Source organism: Nycticebus coucang, chromosome 6, assembly GCF_027406575.1.
Source record: "Nycticebus coucang isolate mNycCou1 chromosome 6, mNycCou1.pri, whole genome shotgun sequence".
NCBI classification, from domain to species: domain Eukaryota; kingdom Metazoa; phylum Chordata; class Mammalia; order Primates; family Lorisidae; genus Nycticebus; species Nycticebus coucang.
The window spans coordinates 46,325,892-46,345,567 of record NC_069785.1 but is presented as its reverse complement, the minus strand read 5'-3'; the positions used below and the strand labels follow the sequence as shown (position 1 = coordinate 46,345,567).

The window sequence follows — 19,676 nt, the reverse complement described above, 5'->3', positions numbered from 1 at the left end:
GGCTCAGTGAGTAGGGCTCTGGCCCCATATGCTGAGGGTGGCGGGTTCAAACCCAGCCCCGGCCAAACTGCAACAAAAAAAATAGCCGGGCGTTGTGGCAGGCACCTGTAGTCCCAGCTGCTTGGGAGGCTGAGGCAAGAGAATCGTGTAAGCCCAAGAGCTGGAGGTTGCTGTGAGCCGTGTGAAGTCATCACACTCTACCCGAGGGCGGTACAGTGAGACTCTGTCTCTACAAAAAAAAAAAAGTTTTTTTTTTGGAGACAGAGTCTTACTATGTCATCCTCAGTAGAGTGCTGTGACCATCACAACTCACAGCAACCTCAAACTCTTGGGTTTAAGTGATTCTCTTGCGTCAGCCTCCCAAATAGCTGGGACTACAGGCACCCACCACAACACCAGCTATTTTTTGGCTGCAGTTGTCATTGTTGTTTGGCAGGCCCGGGCCAGGTTCAAACCTGCCAGCTCTGGTGTATGTGACTGGCATCCTAGCCACTGAGCTACAGGCACTGAGCCAGAATAAAATTTGTTTTTAAAACAATATAGCCTCAGTGGCTTTCACATCTATCTGACATATCTTTTAAATTATAAATCTTTCTACATTATGTAGACATACACTAAGCTCTGGGGACAGTACCAAAAAAAACTACCTATCTCTTTAAACCTATCTGCATTATAGAAGTAGGAAAAAAATCATACTTTTAAGATACACTCATTCTAGGAACAAAGTTCAAATTTTCTTTTTCATTTTAAATTCTTTTTGGCTACAGAGTTAGGTGCCAATCACTCTGGGTCTCACTTCTACTTCTGCTTCTGATGCTAGCTCCACATATCCCAAAATTTCATTTTCAGATCTCATCCCTTCTAGACTAGGGCTGAAAGATTTTAGTGGAAATAAATAACATAAAATTCCAATTGGATAGGCCAGACATTCTTTTGTAAACTTTTAGTTTATCAATCACTAGTCACACATTTTCTACATTTTATTCTTCCATCATCTGAGCCTACAGATGAAAGAAATGCAGGCAAAAAAGAGTAAATGCCAATTTCTTAAATAGATAATTTAAAAATCAGCCAACGGGGGCCTGGCATAGTGGCTCATACCTATAATCCTAGCACTTTGGAAGGCAGAGGTGGGAAGATCCCTTGAGGCTAGGAGTTCAAGACCTGGGTAACATATCAAAACCCCATTTCTGCCATTAAATTTAAAGAACTAGCCAGGAGTGGGTGACGTAGGGCGGTAGCCCTAGCTACTCAGGAGCCTGAAGTAGGAAGACTGCTTAAGCCTAGAAGTGGGAGGCTGCACTAAGCAAGGATTGCCCTCTTGTAGCCCAGCTTGACAGCCTTAGCAGTTAAGCAAAAGTCATATTAAGAAAGTTCTAGTTTGGGGAATTTTTTTTTTTTTTTTTTTTTTTTGTGAGGCAGAGTCTCACTTTTTTGCCCTCTGTAGAGTACTGTGGCATCACAGCTCACATCAACCTCAAACTCTTGGGCTCGAGTGATTCTCTTGCCTCAGCCTCCCAAGTAGTGAGGACTACAGGTGCCTGCCACAATACCTGGCTATTTTTTTTTTTTAAAGAGATGGGGTATCACTCTACCTCAGGCTGGTCTCAAACCTGTGAGCTCAGATAATCCACTTGCTTCAGCCTCCCAAAGTGCCGGATTACAGGCGTGAGCCACCATGCCTGGCCCAAGAAAGTTCTAGTTTTTATAAATGGGAACAGGGCTTTATACTGAATAAGCCAACAGCTATTAATTAAGATTAAAATATGAGGTAAGACAATTAAGTTTGCAAACTCATCCTAGAGAAAGTGCTACATACCTCATTGCCCAATATCACTATAGTCACCCTAGAAGGACTCCCCTTGGAAAGCTATGCACTAACCTTAGCACCTAGTTAACCCTTCAAAGTAGTTTTTCTATGATGAGTTCAGGGAACTTGTCAGACCACAGCTTTGAGGGCCATTCCAGAGAAAGAGTTCCAAAATTGTTTTGAAAGGTAGACTAGTCACTGGCATTGGGTGCATAGCTTCCCAAGAGGAGTACTTCAAGAATGACCAGAGTGATAGTCAACAATGAGGTATACAGCATTTTTTTCCAGGATGAGATCACAAACTTAATTGTCTGGCCTCGTATAATACACACACATCTAACCACAATATACTAATATTATAATTACAACATCTATTTTTCATGGAAGGCTTATAGTATTAGTGTTATTATTCTAAAGATACTCTAAAAATGCTTGGGATATGTTTTTATTTTTAATTTTTTTAGAGACCTACCTTAGCCTCCTAAGGAGATTATAGACTAGAGATATACATTTTTCAAAAGTAGAAATAAATATTGATAACAATTTTACCCATGTAAAAAAGCTACAGTAAGAATATATCAAAGTATAATCAATGATTATGTTTGAAGGGTTGGATCTTGAGCATATTCTTTTTTTTTCTTTACTTTCTAAATTTTACTGTGAAATTATAATTGTAGCAATAACAAAAAAAAATTTAGGTCACATGAACATCTCGTAGGCCTATAAATAACAGTATACATAATAGTTGCTATTATGTAATATAATAATCAGGCTTCAAAATGCAATAATTCACATAAAATGTTTGTAGTTAATAATTACCTTTATATATTCAAGCCACATTTGAAATTTCTCCTTTTATTATATTAATTCTCCAAATGTGAACCTGGTTGATTTTCTTACCTCGGATAAAAGTTATAAATCTGTGGCCAGGTAGCCATAAACAATACAGTTAGCTTATTACTTGATCCTTGTCCCCATCTCCTAAAATATAACAGGCTAGGGTGGTGCCTGTGGCTCAAAGGAGTAGGAAACTGGCCCCATATGCCGGAGGTGGGGGGTTCAAACCCAGCCCCGGCCAAAAACTGCAAAAAAACCCCCCAAAACCCAAGATATAACAGGCTAGAGGTAGCAGAAATCCTGGCCTCAGCTATGAATATTGATTCTATAGAGATAATGAGATCCCAGGAGAAAGCAATGACAAGAAGCCTTGGAGCTAAGAGATGAAGTAGCCAGTTCAGTAAATCTGTTCCCAGGCTAGACAGGTTCTAGAACTGAAAGCTGCTTCAATTAAAAAAATAAATAATAAATAAATCAGCTCCTCATTAGGACAGTGGTAAGTAAAAAGAAGGAGGGGAGGGGAGAGGAAGGGAGGGGAGGGGAAGAGAGAGGAGGGGAGAGGAGGGGAGCGGAGGGGAGGTGGGGGGAGAGGAGAGGAAGGGAGGGAGGGGAGATGAGGGGAGGAGAGGGGAGGGGAGGGAGAAAGAAAAGGGGGGGAAAAAATCAGCAACTACCAGGAATAGACTTTGTTGATCTCTCGGCCTCATTCTCAGGAAAAAGGGAAGAGAAAAAAGACTGCAAACTCTTCTGATACAGGTTTCTTTTTCCTACACTATAAAATACCTAATACAAGGGGGAAGAAGGAGAATGAGCAAGTAGGGAGAAGAGCAGAGGAGGAGGGAAGGGGATGGAGGAGGTCACGGTCTATGGCACCTCTTAGGGGCAGGACACAATTATAAGAGAGACTTTATCTAACAAATGCAATCAGTGTAACCTAATTCTTTGTACCCTCAATGAATCCCAAACAATTAAAAAATAATAGTAAAAATAAATAAATAAAATACCTAAAATAGCTTCAGAATTAACCCAAGACTTAGTATGATTTCAAGATTCAGGATGGCTTCTCTGCCTCCTCCTAAAGCTTCCCACTGACAATATTCGAAATTCCTTTATCAGGAAATACAATTTTCACTTATAATTAAAGATTAAAGGTTTAAAATATAGTTGCCAAAGTAAAATAAAACATCAGCATTAATGAGTTTTAACTCATGTAAAATATCAAATTCTTTCTATTTGAATACAGGAAAAAGATACAAGCAGGGAAGTAATGGTTCTTTCAATAGGTCAAAATAAACACTTCCAAGGGGAAAAGTAAGTAGGCCAGAACAAAATAAATACAAAATTTTCCTGTATCTCAATTTTACTTCTGTCTTGTGTTTTCTTTATACGAACCCCGAGATTCTCTGTCCCTAGTATGGTTGCTCTAGGTCACACTAGCAGAATTCTCAGAGAAACCTTAACGTGAGTCAGGTTGGTTCTGCAGGATGCTCCCTGTCTGAAAGTAACACCAGGGTGCATTATAGAGAGGCGCGGCTGTACTCCCTCAATTTAACTTCAAAAAATTAGGGATAAATAAGAAAGGGGTTGCCTAGGGCCAGCCTTTAAAGCAAAATAGATTTACTTCTAGGAAATGCTGACTTCAAATTTTCTTTCAGTAGCAGGGATAAAAAAGAAGGTGGGCTTTTCGAAATAAATCTGTATATAGCAGAATATTAATTTATTATCTCAGGGATTTTAAAAAACAACTCTCATTCCTTTTATTTCTAAGAAAATATTAACCACCAAAAATGTCAAGTAATTCCATTATATCATGTATAATTACAAAGAAAGCAGTCAAATCTGGATTTTACAAACGAATTGTCAAGACATTGTTTCTGGGGCGCCAGTAGCTCAGTGTTTAGGGGGCTGGCCACATGCTCTGGAACTGGTGGGTTGGAACCCAGCTCAGGCTGCTAACAAACAAACAAAAAACAACAACAAAAAAAGAACAGCCGGGTGTTGTGGTGGGTGCCGGTAGTCCCAGCTACTAGGGAGGCTGAGGCAAGAGAATCACTTGAGGTTGAAGTTGCTGTGAGCTATGAAGCTACAGCACTCTGCTGAGGGTGACAAAGTGAGACTCTGGTCTCAAAAAATAAAATAAAATAGACATTGTTTCTGTAGAAATTGTTCCCAAGGTGGGCGATGCCTGTGGCTTAGTGAGTAGGGCACCAAGCCCCATATACCAAGGGTGGCAGGTTCAAACCCCGCCTTGGCCAAACTACAACAAAAAATAGCCGGGCGTTGTGGCGGGCACCTGTGTTCCCAGCTACTTGGGAGGCTGAGGCAAAAGAATCGCCTAATTCCAAGAGCTGGAGGTTGCTATGAGCTGTGACACCACTGCACTCTACTGAGGGTGACAAAGTGAAACTCTGTCTCTAAAAAAAAAAAAAAAAAAAAAAAAAGGAAAAGAAATTGTTCCCAAAGGTGCAAAAGTTGAATTAATGAAATTCAGTCTTAAAAGTCCAAGTTTCAGGGCTGGGTGCAGTGGTTCATGCCTGTCATCCTGGCACTTGGGAGGCCGAGGGGTTGGATTGCCTGAGCTCACAGGTTCCAAACCAGCCTCAGCCAGAGTGAGACCTCATCTCTAAAAATAGCCAGGCACTTAAGAATTGCTTGAGCTCAAGAGTTTGAGGTTCCTGTGAACTATGAGGCCATGGCATTCTACCAAGGGTGACAAAGTGAGACTCTGTCTCAAAAAAAAAAGAAAAAGAAAAAGTCCAAGCTTTAGTAAGTATGCTGAAACTAAAAGTTGTACAGCTATACATACAAATCCAAGCCTTCTTCTCTATTGAAGAGTATCAGACAAAATTTCAGTTCAACATAAACAGCACAATAAAGATTCTTACTCAGTAACAGAGGTTATCATTTTTTGTTGATGTATATTAAGAGAAGCCACAGATTTCTTATTCAACTGATCTACTACTATTTAATGATAAACACAATTCGATGACAAGTGGAAATCACTTGTAAATACTGCAAACCGGAAGCAGCACTGAAGTGTGGCACCTCCTGTGACAGCCTAATGTATTCCGAGTACAACATGGATACAAATGCAACAAAAACCCATGTGACCACTCAGAAAGCATTTATACAAGAAAGTTGTTCTAAATCATAGATAGTAAAAAAGTAACTTTTATTTTAGGATCACATTAGAAACATAAATGATTTCTAACAGTTTAGCTTGACAAGGAACAAAACTTTACTACATTACAAAGCCAGCTAATGTTAGCTACTTTAAGTAGATGATAAAAATAGATTATCTAATTCTATCAAGAGAAGCTCAAAATGATAATAGAACAAAGGGATACTTAAGAAATTAGAGAGCATGTATTACCCACATACAAAAACTTAAGAGTCAATGCACAAAGTTTTAAAGTATAAAAGGTTATGGGCATGAGGGAGAGGCGGGTTGATCCTCAGACCTCAAACTCCAAAGGCCAGTAATGTAGAGTGTAGAGCTATTTTTTTCCAATAATACCTGTAGTTACCTCCGTTATCACTTCATCCAAGTAAAAATGTTGTGTGTATTTTAATATTTGTTTTATATATAATAAATATAAATAAATAAATAAATATATATATATATTATACACACACACACATATATTTTTTTTTTTCCAGGTTTCTTTCTGTTCCCAGGGTTTCTAAAACATCTGGCTTACTTCTGTCCAAAGCACCCCTAGATTTGAATGGATTATTTTAGCAGATTGAACACAGTATAGACGCAACTCTTCTCACCTTTTCCCTAGAAATTTGATGGCCTCTGAAGCTACAGTTCTATTTTCTTTGAGGATTCTTTTAAGAAAATTTTACTGCATGATACCAGCACAAGACTAAGATACAGACCTCAAATTTTAACTTGCATTTATTAGATATAAAGCAATATTAAATAACTTTTATTATATCCTAAGATACAAAGATAAGTGTTTTGCCATCAGAGGATCGTGGTTCAGAAAATTTTATTTCATTAAGGTGTCTAATTTACCATTTCTTAATTCTTAAGGATGTTAGAGACATTTAATGACCTTTGTTTATCTTGCATCTGTAATTAAGTTTCTTACCCTTTAAATGATGTATGTCTGCCATCTGATATGATATGTTGTTCTGTAGTTTAACCTGAAAAATAAAATTAAGTTTTCATTTTACTAAAGAAAAGTAGTTTTGGTCAGATTCATTTATTTGCTCATATTCATTTTGAGCTTCATCATAAATACAAATGAAAAATTCTGATTATTTATATCCCATCTCTTTTTAAAAAGAATCAAAGGTAAATTCCGATTTTGTATCACTTATTTTAAATTACACAAGAATATTCATTTTACCTGATACACAGTGTAATAATTTTCAAAAGTTTGAGTTGAACATCACATAATTTTTTTTGCAAAACTCAAAAATGCTGTGGTCACTGTCATCTAGGAGCCTATGCATAGGAACACAAAGAACTCCAAAGTATACCAAAACATAACTGATATTAAAGCTTAGCAGTCAATTTAAAAATTAAAACAAGGCTTTGGATAAGCCAAAGCATCATACAAAGAACCACAGTATCTCAGTTCTTGCTTTAGACAAGTTTCACCTAATTGTAAAATGTAACTAAGATATTGCTACGAATGGGTTCTCTTACCTTCCTCAAGGTAATTTTATTTTGAAATGGAAGGGCAGATTCATACTGATCAGAAGCAGCACCATGTGGCAAAATGACTATGATGAACACCACCTCAATCTCTAAAGAACATTTTTTAAACTTTCTATTTTGAAATAATTAGAGATTCACAGAAAATTGCAAAGACAGAACAGAGTGGTCCCGTGTACCCTGCACACAATTTCTACCAATGAGTACATCTTACATAACTATAGTACATCAAAAGCAGGAAGTAGATTTCTATAACTGTTATCGCAATCAAGATACAGAACTATTCTATCATCACCAAGATCTCCCTTGTGTTATTGTTTATAGCAAACCCATCCACCTCCCAGCACCATCCAGTGCCAAGGTACTGATAGAAGAGCATAAATTTAAAACAATTAAGAAAACTGGGAGTAGTCTCTAGATATCAGTGAGCAAGGTACCATCTAAAGCAGTATTAATTACTGTAGAAATTCATAGATCAGAGAAAGCTTCATAAGAGGGATTATATCTGAATTAGGCATTGAAGGCTAGTAAAACTTTACACAGGTGGGAAAAGGACATTTCTGATAAGGGAGATGCCATAAGAAAAGGTACAGTGGCAAGAAAGCAGGAGCTATACATGAACATTTTGCCAATATATTATACTATTTGACTTGAACACATGATACAGGGTAAAGAACGGGATGGGGTAAAAACACTATGGTGGATTCTGAAGCCCCAGGTAGATCTATTCTTCAATCTGAGAGCCAGTGATTTTTATTTTTATTTGTTTATTATTTTGAGACAGAGTCTCAAGCTGTCACCCTGGGTAGAGTGCTGTGGCGTCACAGCCCACAGCAACCTCCAACTCTTGGGCTTAAGCAATTCTCTTGCCTCAGCCTCCCAAGTAGCTGGGACTGGTGGCGTTTGCCAACGCCTGGCTATATTTTGGTTGTAGTTGTCATTGTTGTTTGGTGGGCCCAGACTGGATTCGAAGCTGCCAGCTCTGGTGTATGTGGCTGGTGCCCTAGCCTCTTGAGCTACAGGTGCTGAGCCTAAGCCAGTGATTTTTAAATTTAAAAAGAAAGCTTATCCATAAACAAATAAAAGCAGAACTGCTCTAGTTGAAACAGGAGTAAGAGTCTAAGAGTCTCTCTCTTTTCCCCTACAGTCCCAGGAGTTTTGAAGAATGAAGTTTAAAATATAATTCTGCTACTCAGTGACAAAAAAAAGAATGATTAATGAAAAAAAGTACATGATACACCATGGATGAACTTTGAAAACATTATATTGTTACGTGAAAAGAAATTCCATTTATATGAAAATGTACAGAATAGGCAAATTCATAGAGATTAGTGGTTTCTAAGGGCTGGGAGAAAGAAAGAATAAGGAGTGGTTTTTATTTGGTTTCTTTTTCTTTTAGGGGTATAGGAAATGTTCTGGGATCAGAGAGTGGTGACGGTTGCACAACATTGTGAATACACAGAAACCCACTAAATTCTATACTTTTAAAAGGGTGAATTTTGACCGGGCAAGGTGGCTTACACCTATAATCCTAGCACTTTGGGAGGCCAAGGCCAGTGGATCACCTGAGCTCAAGAGTTCAAGACCAGCCTGGGCAAAAGCAAGATCCCATCTCTACTAAAAACTAGCCCAGTATTGTCGCAGGCACCTGTAGTCCCAGATACTTGGGTGGCTGAGGCAAAAGGATAGCTTGAACCCAAAAGTTTGAGGTTAACGTGAATTGTAATGGCACAACACTCTACCCAGGGCACAGAGTGACATTCTGTCTCAAAAAAAAAAAGAAAAGAAAGAAAGAAAAGAAAAGAAAGCTGAATTTTATAACATATACATTATATCTCAATATTTTAATGCAAAAAAAATTTAATGCTGAGGGTACTGTGGGGTATCATACAGGAAACTGCACATAAAACAAAGGAAAACACTATGTACTCAAGGAACTTACTACTTAGGAGAAATAGTCAAGTAAACAACTATATAAAATAAATGCAGGGTGGCGCCTGTGGCTCAAGGAGTAGGGCGCCAGTCCCATATGCCGGAGGTGGTGGGTTCAAACCCAGCCCCAGCCAAAAACCACACACACAAAAAGAAAATAATAAAAAATAAATAAATGCTATTGGGTTTTACAGAAATGATGAAAGAACTTAGTAGAAGGACTTACATCCAGCCTTGGGGGAGTGAGGGAAAGCTTATGAAGATGATGATGACTGGAATGAGTCTGGCAGGAAGAGTAGTGTTTAGCCAGGCAGAAGCACACAGAAGGTAAGGAAAGACATTCAAAGCAAGTATAATAAAAATTTATGATGTGGTCCAGGTGCAGTGGCTCATGCCTATAATCCTAGCACTCTGGGAGGCAGAGGCAGGAGGGACTGCTTGAGATCAAGAGTTCAAGACCAACCTGAGCCAAGTAAGACCGCATCCCTGCCAAAATAGAAAAATTATCCACATGTAGCTTGGGCACACTTGTAGTCCAAGCTACAAAGGAGGCTGAGGCAGGAGGATAGCTTGAGCCCAGGAATTTGAGGTTGCTGGGAGCAAGGCTGAGGCCATGACACTCTAACATGAGCAACTGAGCAAGACTCCGTTTAAAAAATAAAAAATAAACCTTAGATGTGAACATCCTAGGAACTGTAAGCAGTTCCAAGCAGCTGGACCACAAAATTAGGGGGAAGTGGTAAAAAATACAGCAAAAAAATTAAGCAAGGTCCATGTAATGAAGGATCTTACCAAAGAATGTAGATTCATCCTACAGGCTCAATCTTTTTTTTCTTTTTTATTATTATTACTAATATTTATTAAATCATAACTTTGTACATTGATGCATTTATGGGATTCAGTGCACTGCTTTGATATACAGTGTGAAATGCTTACATTAAACTAAGTAACAGATCCATCACACTTATACTCATTTCTTAATAGTTTTGAAATGTACCATTGCATCATGCACGTTAGGTGAGGTCTCCTCCCCTCTTCTCTCTCTTCTCTTCCCTTCTACTTTCTGGACAATAGTTATGTTTTGCCAATCATATGAATGTGTAAGTAATTATATATTGATTTCATAGTAGTATTGAGTATATTGGATACTTTTTTTCCCAATCTTGAGGTACTTTACTACAAAGAATATGTTCCTGCTCCATCCAGGTAAATGTAAAAGATGTGAAGTCCCAATCCTTTTTTATGGCTGCATAGTATTCCATTGTGTACATATACCACAGTTTGTTAATCCATTCATGGGTGGATGAGCACTTGGGCTGTTTCCATGTCTTGGCTATTATGAATTGGGCTGCAATAAACAGTCTGGTGCAAATGTCTTTGTTGTGAAACAATTTTTAATCATCTGGGTATATACCTAGTAGAGGAATTGCAGGATCAAATGGTAGGTCTACTTTTAGTTCCTTGAGTGTTCTCCAAACTTCTTTCCAAAAAGATTGTATTAGCTTGCATTCCCAGCAGCAGTGTAGAAGTGTTCCCTTCTCTCTGCATCCAAGCCAACATTTGCAGTTTTGGGATTTTGTGATGTGGGCTAATCTTTCTGGAGTTAGATGATATCTCAAAGTGGTTTTTGATTTGCATTTCTCTGATGATTAAGAATGATGAGCATTTTTTCATGTGTTTGTGGGCCTTGCGCCTGTCTTCATTGGAGAAGTTTCTGTTCAAGTTTCTTGTCCACATAGAAATGGGATTATTTGTTTTTTTTACTGAATAGTTAGTTTGAGTTCCCTGTAGATTCTAGTTATCAGGCCTTTGTCGGAAGCATAACCTGCAAAAACCTTCTCCCATTCTGAAGGTTGTCTGCATGATTTACTTACTGTGCCCTTGGCTGTGCAAAAGCTTTTTAGTTTGATCAGATCCCAGTAATGTATTTTTGGTATTGCTTCAATTGCCCGGGGGGTCCTCCTCATAAAATAGTCTCCCAGGCCAATTTCTTTAAGGGTTTTCCCTGCACTCTCCTAGTATTTTTATAGTTTCATGTCTTAAGTTTAAATCTTTAATCCAGTGAGAGTCTATCTTAGTTAATGCTGAAAGGTGTGGGTCCAGTTTCAGTCTTCTACAGGTTGCCAGCTAGTTCACCCAGCACCATTTGTTAAATAGGGAATCTTTCCCCCATGAATATTTTTGATAAGCTTGTCAAAGATCAAATGATGATAAGTAGCTAGGTTCATCTCTTGGTTCTCTATTCTGTTCCATAAATCTACCTCCCTGTTTTTGTGCTAGTACCATGCTGTTTTGATCATTATATATTTACAGTATAGTCTGAAGTTTGGTAATGTGATACCTCCTGATATGTTCTTATTTCTGAGTAATGTATTTGCTATTTGAGGTTTTTTCTGATTCCATATAAAATGAAGTATTATTTTTTCCAGTTCTTTAAAGTATGACAATGGGGATTGGATTATTAATATTGGACTATTAATAGGGATTGGATTAAATTTGTAGATTGTTTTGTGTAGTATGGACATTTTAACAATGTTGATTCTTCCCAGCCGTGAGCATTGTATGTTTTTCCATTTTTTAACGTCTTTAGCTATTTCTTTTCTCAGAGTTTCGTAGTTATCTTTATAGAGATCTTTCACATCCTTTGTTAGGTAAATTCCTAGTTATTTCATCTTCTTTGGGACTACTGTACAAAGAACAGAGTCCTTGACTATATTTTCAGCTTGACTATTGTTGGCATATATAAAAGCTGCTGACTTGTAAGTATTGATTTTGTAACCTGAGATGTTGCTGTATTCCTTGATCACTTCTAAGAGTTTTGAAGTTGAGTTCCTGGGATTTTCCAGGTATAGGATCATATCATCAGCGAAGAGTGAGAGTTTGATCTCCTCTGACCCTATTTGGATACCCTTGATCCCCTTCTCTTGCCTGATTGCTATGACTAAGACTTCCTTTACTATGTTAAACAGCAGTGGAGACAATTGGCATCCTTGCCTTGTTCCTGATCTGAGTGGAAATGTTTTCAATTTTATATCATTCAATTATGATATTTCCTGTGGGTTTGCTATAGATGGCATCTATTAGTTTAAGAAATGTCCCTTCTAAAAAAAAAAAAAAAAAGAAAAAGAAATGTCCCTTCTAGGCCTATTTTCTTAAGTGTTCTGATCATGAAAGGATGCTGGATATCATCAAAGGCTTCTGCATCAATTGAGAGAATCATATGGTCCGTGTTTTTTATTTTATTGATATGATGTATTATATTTATAGATTTGCATATGTTGAACCAACCCTGTAACCCTGGAATAAAATCAACTTGATCATGGTGTATAAGTTTTTTAATGTGTTGTTGGATTCTGTTTGCTAAGATCTTATTGAATATTTTTGCATCAATATTTACTAATGATATTGGTTTATAATTTTCTTTCTTTGTTGGATCCTTTCCTGGTTTGGGGATCGGGGTGATGTTTGCTTCATAAAATGTGTTGGGAAGTAGTCCTTCTTTTTCTATGCTTTGGAAAAGGTTGTATAATATAGGTACTAGTTCCTCTTGAAAGGGTTGATAGAATTTGGATACGAAGCCATCTGGTCCCAGACTTGTCTTTTTTGGGAGATTTCATATTGTTGATGCTATTTCAGTGGTTGATATGAGTCTATTCAAGATTTCGAATTCTTTCTGGTTGAGTCTAGGAAGGTCGTATGCTTCCAGGTATTGGTCCATTTCCTTCAGATTTTCATATTTCGGCAAATAAAGATTTTTGTAGTAATCAATGAGGATTTTTTGAATTTCTGAAGTGTCTATTGTTATTTCTTCTTTATTGTTTCTGATAGATGATATTAGAGAGTTTGCTTTTCTGTTTCTGGTTAGGTTGGCCAAAGATTTATCAATTTTGTTAATCTTTTCAAAAAACCAACTTTTTGTATTGTTGGTCTTCTGAATGATTCTTTTGTTTTCAATTTCATTTAATTCTGCCCTAATTTTGGTTATTCCTTTTCTTCTGCTAGGTTTGGGGTTAAAATGTTCTTCCTTTTCCAGTTGCTTAAGATGATCCATTAAGTTGTTGGCTTCCTCTCTTTCTGTTTTCTTGATGAAGACTTCCAATGCTATTAATTTCCCTCTTAGGACTGCCTTTGCAGTATCCCACAGGTTTTGATAATTATCAAACAAAATTATCATTTTGTTCTAAAAATTTGGTGATTTCTTTCTTAATCTCATCTTTGATCCAGCTATCATTCAGCCTAAGTTATTTCGTTTCCATGACTTTGTTTGAGTATGAAGATTCCTGTTGCTGTTGAGTTCAACTTTTATTCCATGGTGACACAAGGAATAATTTCTATTCTTTTAAATTTGCTGAGGTTAGACTTGTGTCCTAGGATATAATCTATTTTGGAGGATGACCCATGGGCTGATGGGAAGAATGTATATTCAGTTTTATTAGGAGGAAATGTTCTGTAGAGGTCTGTTAAGTCCATTTGTTCTAGGGTCAGTTTTAAATCTACTATTTCTTTGTTTGGTTTCTTCTTAGAGGATCTATCCAACACTGTCAAAGGGGTGTTAAAATCTCCAACTATTATAGTGCAGGAAGATATCAAGTTGTTCATATCCATTAGGGTTTGCTTTATAAATTGAGGAGCATTCTGGTAGGGTGCATAAATGTTAAGTATCAAAATTTCTTCATGTTGGGTGTTTCCCTTGACAAATATGTAGTGACCTTCCTTATCTTTCTTTATCTTTGTTGGTTTAAAGCCAATTGTATCTGCAACTAAAATTGCAATCCCTGCTTTTTTCTGTTTTCCATTTGCCTGTATTATAGAAGTCCATCCCTTCACCCTGAGTCTATTTTTATCCTTTAAGGTAAGATGAGATTCTTGTATACAGCAGATATCCGGTCTGAATTATGTATCCAGTCAGCCAGCCTGTGCCTCTTTAGAGGACAATTTAAACTGTTCACATTAATTGAGAGAATTGATAAGCCTGGTTGAGTTCAAGGTGTCATGATTTTTGGATGTCCAATGGACATTTTTAATCCTTTCACCACTGTGGAAGTTGGGTTTTTTTCAATAATTTCTGGATGAGTTTACTTTGGAGGCAGAGCATTGCACTGGTCATTGTGGAGGATGGGTCTGAGAATATCCTGGAGAGCTGGTTTGTTTATGGCAAATGTCTTCCATGTTAGTATGTCATTAAAATATTTGATTTCTCCATCACAAATGAAACTCAGTTTAGCTGGATACAGGATCCTGGGCTAGAAGTTGATTTGTTTTAGGAGATTGAAGGTTGATGACCATCCTCTTCTGGCTTGAAACGTTTCAACTGAGAGATATGCAGTCATTCTGATATTTCTCCCTTTGTAGGTGATGCTTTTCTTATGTCTGGCTGCTTACAGAATTTTCTCCTTTGTGGGTTAAACTGTCCCACATAAGCCACACAAGGCAAGTCTGTAATGGATTAAAAATGGCTTTTGCTAACACAAAGGCAAAAAGGGAACTGGACTCCCCTCTGAGGCATACTCAGAGCCTGTTTCGGAACAGTTTCTCTGATGTCATGCTCCCGTTAAGCCCACGTGGTCAGAGACTTACAATCTTTCAATCTCTCTGCTGGACATACGGGCCAGAGGTTGACAGGTGTTAAAAACACATTGTCTTTGGAACCTAAAGGTCTCCGCCTTGTGGAAGAACAAAGTCATTACTCCATTATGATGGAAACTAAGTGTGTGCTTGACGGATTTTGTTTCCCCTTCTTCCCCAGGAGTTCTTTGTGATTTTTATTTGGATACCTTGCTCAAGAATTAACATATGTCTGAGAAGAAAGAAAAAGCAGAGGAAATCGTGCTGATTTGTAGACTTGATGTCTCCTCACAAGTTAAGGTTAGATAGAGTTAGAGATCATAGATTAAGTGTGTACCTGACCACCAGTGTATAAAAGGTGATCAAGAATAAAGATGTTTTGCTATACGCCATCCCACGCAGTGCAGTCTGTTTCTTGTTTACCCTTAATAATTATAAGAGCGAGCTTATACCCACGGCAAAGCTGCTGTTCTTTCGCGTCTCCGGTCACGCAACATCCTTTGTCTTAACTCTGTCAAAGTTAATCACAATGTGTCAAGGAGATGCTTTACTTGGATTGAGTCTTGCTGAGGTTCTGAAACTGTCTACTATCTGAAGTTCTGTATCTCTTGCAATGTTTGGGAAATTCTCCTCCAAGATCTCTTGGAGTAGAACATCTGTACCTTCAGGACCATCCTCTTCTCCTTCGGGAATTCCTATAAGATGAATGTTTGATCTTTTGGATTGATCCCACAACTCTCTCAGAGAATGATCAGTTTTTGCTCTCCATTTGTCTGCCTTTTTGAGCATTTTAGAATGTTCAAAAGCTTTGTCTTCAGTTTCAGAGATCCTTTGTTCTGCCTGGCCAACTCTAATACTGAGGGATTCTACTGTATTTCAGGGCTCCTCAACTAACTTTTTCATTTCCTTGAGCTCTGCTATCTCCTTTCTCATTATGTCCATACCTTTGGTGACTCTGTCTTTGAATTAATTTCTTGAGACAATCTTTGGAATTCAATTTCTATCTTTTCCTCCATTGTATTTATCTTATTTATCTTATTTGCCATCCATATTCTGAATTCAATTTGTGACATTGCTGCCATATGTCTATGCAGCCTCGGTGTATGTGGCTGGTGCTGTAACCACTGTGGTACGTTTGTTTTTCATCCATTTGTATGATGCTATACCAGCTTCTCTGTAATCTTTATTTTTAATCTGATGCTGAAATTGCTAGAGGAATGTTATTCTTTTTTATTTTTTTTGGCAGTTTTTGTCTGCGCTGGGTTTGAACCCGCCACCTCCGGCATATGGGGCCAGCAACCCACTCCTTTGAGCCACAGGTGCCACCCGAAGAATGTTATTCTTGAATATTAGGCTATGAGAGGCCTCAGCTTCACTGGACTGTAGTTTTTATACCTTTACACACTTTTTAAAAAATTTCCTTGGATAAGGAAAAATCCAATCTATAGACTACAAAAATAGTAATGGATTATATGGGCAGAATTGCTTCTTTCTTCTTAGTACTTTTATTTTCTCTTCAGTCTTCCTTAATAAAGAATATAGATATTATTCCCAACAGCTCATATATAAAGTCCTCACATTTCAAAAGCCACTCTGTAAGAACATATTTTACATAGTATTAAAGAGAAAATCATAGTTTCCCTAAATAAAAGACTTTTCTTAGTCCAAGCATAATAAATTTATTTCCTACCCCATTCATTTGGTATGTAAAGTGATTTTTTCGGTTAGCTTCTTACATCCCCTTATGGCATATTGTTCCCTTGGCATCCCATACTTTCTATATATATTATTCTTGTCAATCTTTCCAGCAGGATTCCACCAAAAAATCTTATATTCAGGGTTCAGTACTATCAGCAGAAACCAGTTCTCAATTTCTTTCACTTCCTTTTAACACTAGTTTCACTGTGCCAATCATCTTACCTTCTACATATACCTTTGAACAAAGGTGCCAAGAGTTTGCTCAATGATTTTATTGATCCCTGCTGCCAGGCCATTAAACCCAGTATTTCTTTTTTCTCTTCAGCAATTTTATTATTTTGCTCACTTTTAAAACCTAGATGTCTGGGCTCAGTGCCTGGGGCTCAAGCGGCTAAGGTGCCAACCACATACACCTGAGCTGGCGGGTTCAAATCCAGCCCAGGCCCGCCAAACAACAACGGCTGGAACCAAAAAATAGCTGAGCGTTGTGGCGGGCACCTGTAGTCCGAGCAACTTGGGAAATGGAGACAGGAGACTCGCTTAAGCCCAGGAGTTTGAGGTTGCTGTGAGCTATGATGCCACAGCACTCTACCCAGGGCAATAGCTTGAGGCTCTGTCTCAAAAAAAAAAAAAAAACCTAGATGTCTGGTGCTAAAGTATTTGTTTTTTATTTATTTGTTTTGAGACAGGGTCTCGCTCTGCTGCCTAGGTTGGAGTACAAGGGCATGATCATAGCTCACTACAGCCTCAAACCCCTGGGCTGAAGCAATTCTTCTGTCTCAGCCTCCTAAATAGCTGGGACTATCAGTGCATACCACCACGCCCATCTAATTTTCTGATTTTGTTGTAGAGGTGGGATCTCACTATTCTGCCCAGGCTGATCTTGAACTCCTGGTCTCAAAGTGATCCTCCTACCTTGGCCTCCCAACATACTGGGATTGCAAGTGTGAACCCAGCCTGCTCATCTTTTTGACACTACAGTAATACAGCCATGTGATCTCCTTTTCCTTCATACAAAGACCTCACTCCCCAAATTCTTACCTAATTTTGAAAGGAGTTGACAAAGAATTCTTCCAACATTCAATATTGCCCTTTTAAGAAATAGTGAATGTGTTTTCACCTGTCATGACACTCCTTTATATTTTCCCTGCAAAATCTAAGAACCATGAAACAATGACTTAATTTTGGCTTTAACCTTATGTTTTCTACCAAGCTGAGTATAAAGACTTCTCCTATTTGGATTTTTATTTTTAGCATTAGTTCCAATTTTTTCAACCTTTGTTTTCTTTTTATTTATCATTTCCTTTTCAGTAATCATTAACACACATAGCTGGGCCTCTTTGTGGCTCACACCTTTTTTAATTCTTTTTTGACAAGGTCTCATTCTGTCACCCAGAATAGGGTACAGAGGTATCATCACAGCTAACTGCAACCTCAAGTGATCCTCCTGCCTTGGCTTCCCAAAGTGCTAGGATTACAGATGTAAGCCACCTGACCCAGACTAATTTTTTAATTCTTTTGGCTTTAACCCTTCCTCTGGGAGCCTTAATTTCTTTTAATAGCCATACCTTCTTGTCACCTTCAAAAGGAAGCTTAACTTCTTTTTTTTTTTTTTTTTTTTGTAGAGACAGAGTCTCACTTTATGGCCCTCGGTAGAGTGCCATGGCATCACACAGCTCACAGCAACCTCCAACTCCTGGGCTTAAGCGATTCTTTTGCCTCAGCCTCCCGAGTAGCTGGGACTACAGGCGCCAGCCACAACGCCCAGCTGTTTTTTGGTTGCAGTTCAGCCAGGGCCGAGTTTGAACCTGCCACCCTCGGTATATGGGGCCGGCGCCTTACTGACTGAGCCACAGGCGCTGCCCAGGAAGCTTAACTTCTAATTATTCCTCCTCATAGTTTTAATTTTCCCTGTATTCCAACAGGAATTTACTTATCTTCCAAAAGATTCTGCTAAAACTTCCTAGCTATTGAGAAATTAACTTGAGGTCTTACTACTGCATGATTAGAAAAAAGATTATCTTAATTTTGCAACATACACTCTCTGTTGAACTGTCAATGCTATAGGAATACTTACATTTTTTTCTAAGTATATTCCAGAGGGTAACAGCATATAAATATTTAAGAAGCATTAATTTAAACCTATTTAATAGGGCAGCGCCTGTGGTTCAGTGAGTAGGGCGCCGGCCCCATATGCCGAGGGTGGTGAATTCAAACCCAGCCCCAGCCAAACTGCAACAACAAAAAAATAGCCCAGGGTTGTGGCGGGCGCCTGTAGTCCCAGCTGCTCGGGAGGCTGAGGCAAGAGAATCACATAAGCCCAAGAGCTGGAGTTTGCTGTGAGCCGTGTGACGCCATGGCACTCTACCAAGGGCAGTAAAGTGAGACTCTGTCTCTACAAAAAAAAAAATAATAAAAAAATAAAACCTATTTAATAGGCTTGGTGCCTGTACTCAGTGGTTAGGGCACCAAATACACTGGGGCTGGCCAGTTCAAACCTAGCCCAGGCTTGCTAAACAACAATGACAACTACAGCCGGGCATTGCAGCAGGCACCTGTAGTCCCAGCTACTTGGGAGGCTGAGGCAAGAGAATGCTTAAGTCCAAGAGTTTGAAGTTGCTGTGAGCTGCGATGCCATGGCACTCTACCAAGGGTGACTCAGTGAGACTCTGTCTCAATAAAAATAATAATAATAAGTAAATAAATCCTATTTAATAGGCTAGGTGCAGGGGCTCACACCTGTAATTCTAGCACTCTGGGAAGTCAAGGAGGGAGGATCCATAGAGCCCAGAAGTTTGAGGCCAACCTGAGCAAGAGTGAGACCATCATCTCTACTAAAAATAGAAAAATTGGCTGGGTGTGCTGGTAGGTACCTACAATCCCAGCTACTTGGGAGGCTGAGGCAGCAGGAGGATTGCTTGAGACTAGGAGTTGAGGTTGCTGTGAGCTAAACTAACACCACAACACGCTAGCCTGGGTAACAGTAAGACTATCTTAAAAAAAAAAAAAGCATTTTATAAAAGGATTCTCATTGACTGGCTTCACAGATCATTTTTTTGTTACTTTCAAACTTTTCCCAAGACGCCATCACCTGCAATACCTAAGAAAGATAACAAATAACCATTTTCTCTTTCAAATTTATTTTTGGATAAGAGATAGGTA

The 19,676-nt window shown here is 38.4% G+C and overlaps 1 protein-coding gene across 1 annotated transcript in view; it reads right to left on the bottom strand.

The window, feature by feature from the left end:
- The window catches only part of GOLM2 (golgi membrane protein 2), a 124,521-nt gene that overhangs the window by 67,635 nt on the left and 37,210 nt on the right, over positions 1–19,676 (bottom strand). The window contains 1 exon segment of the mRNA XM_053593336.1: positions 6,748–6,802. Within this exon segment, the coding sequence (XP_053449311.1) occupies positions 6,748–6,802 (55 nt within the window).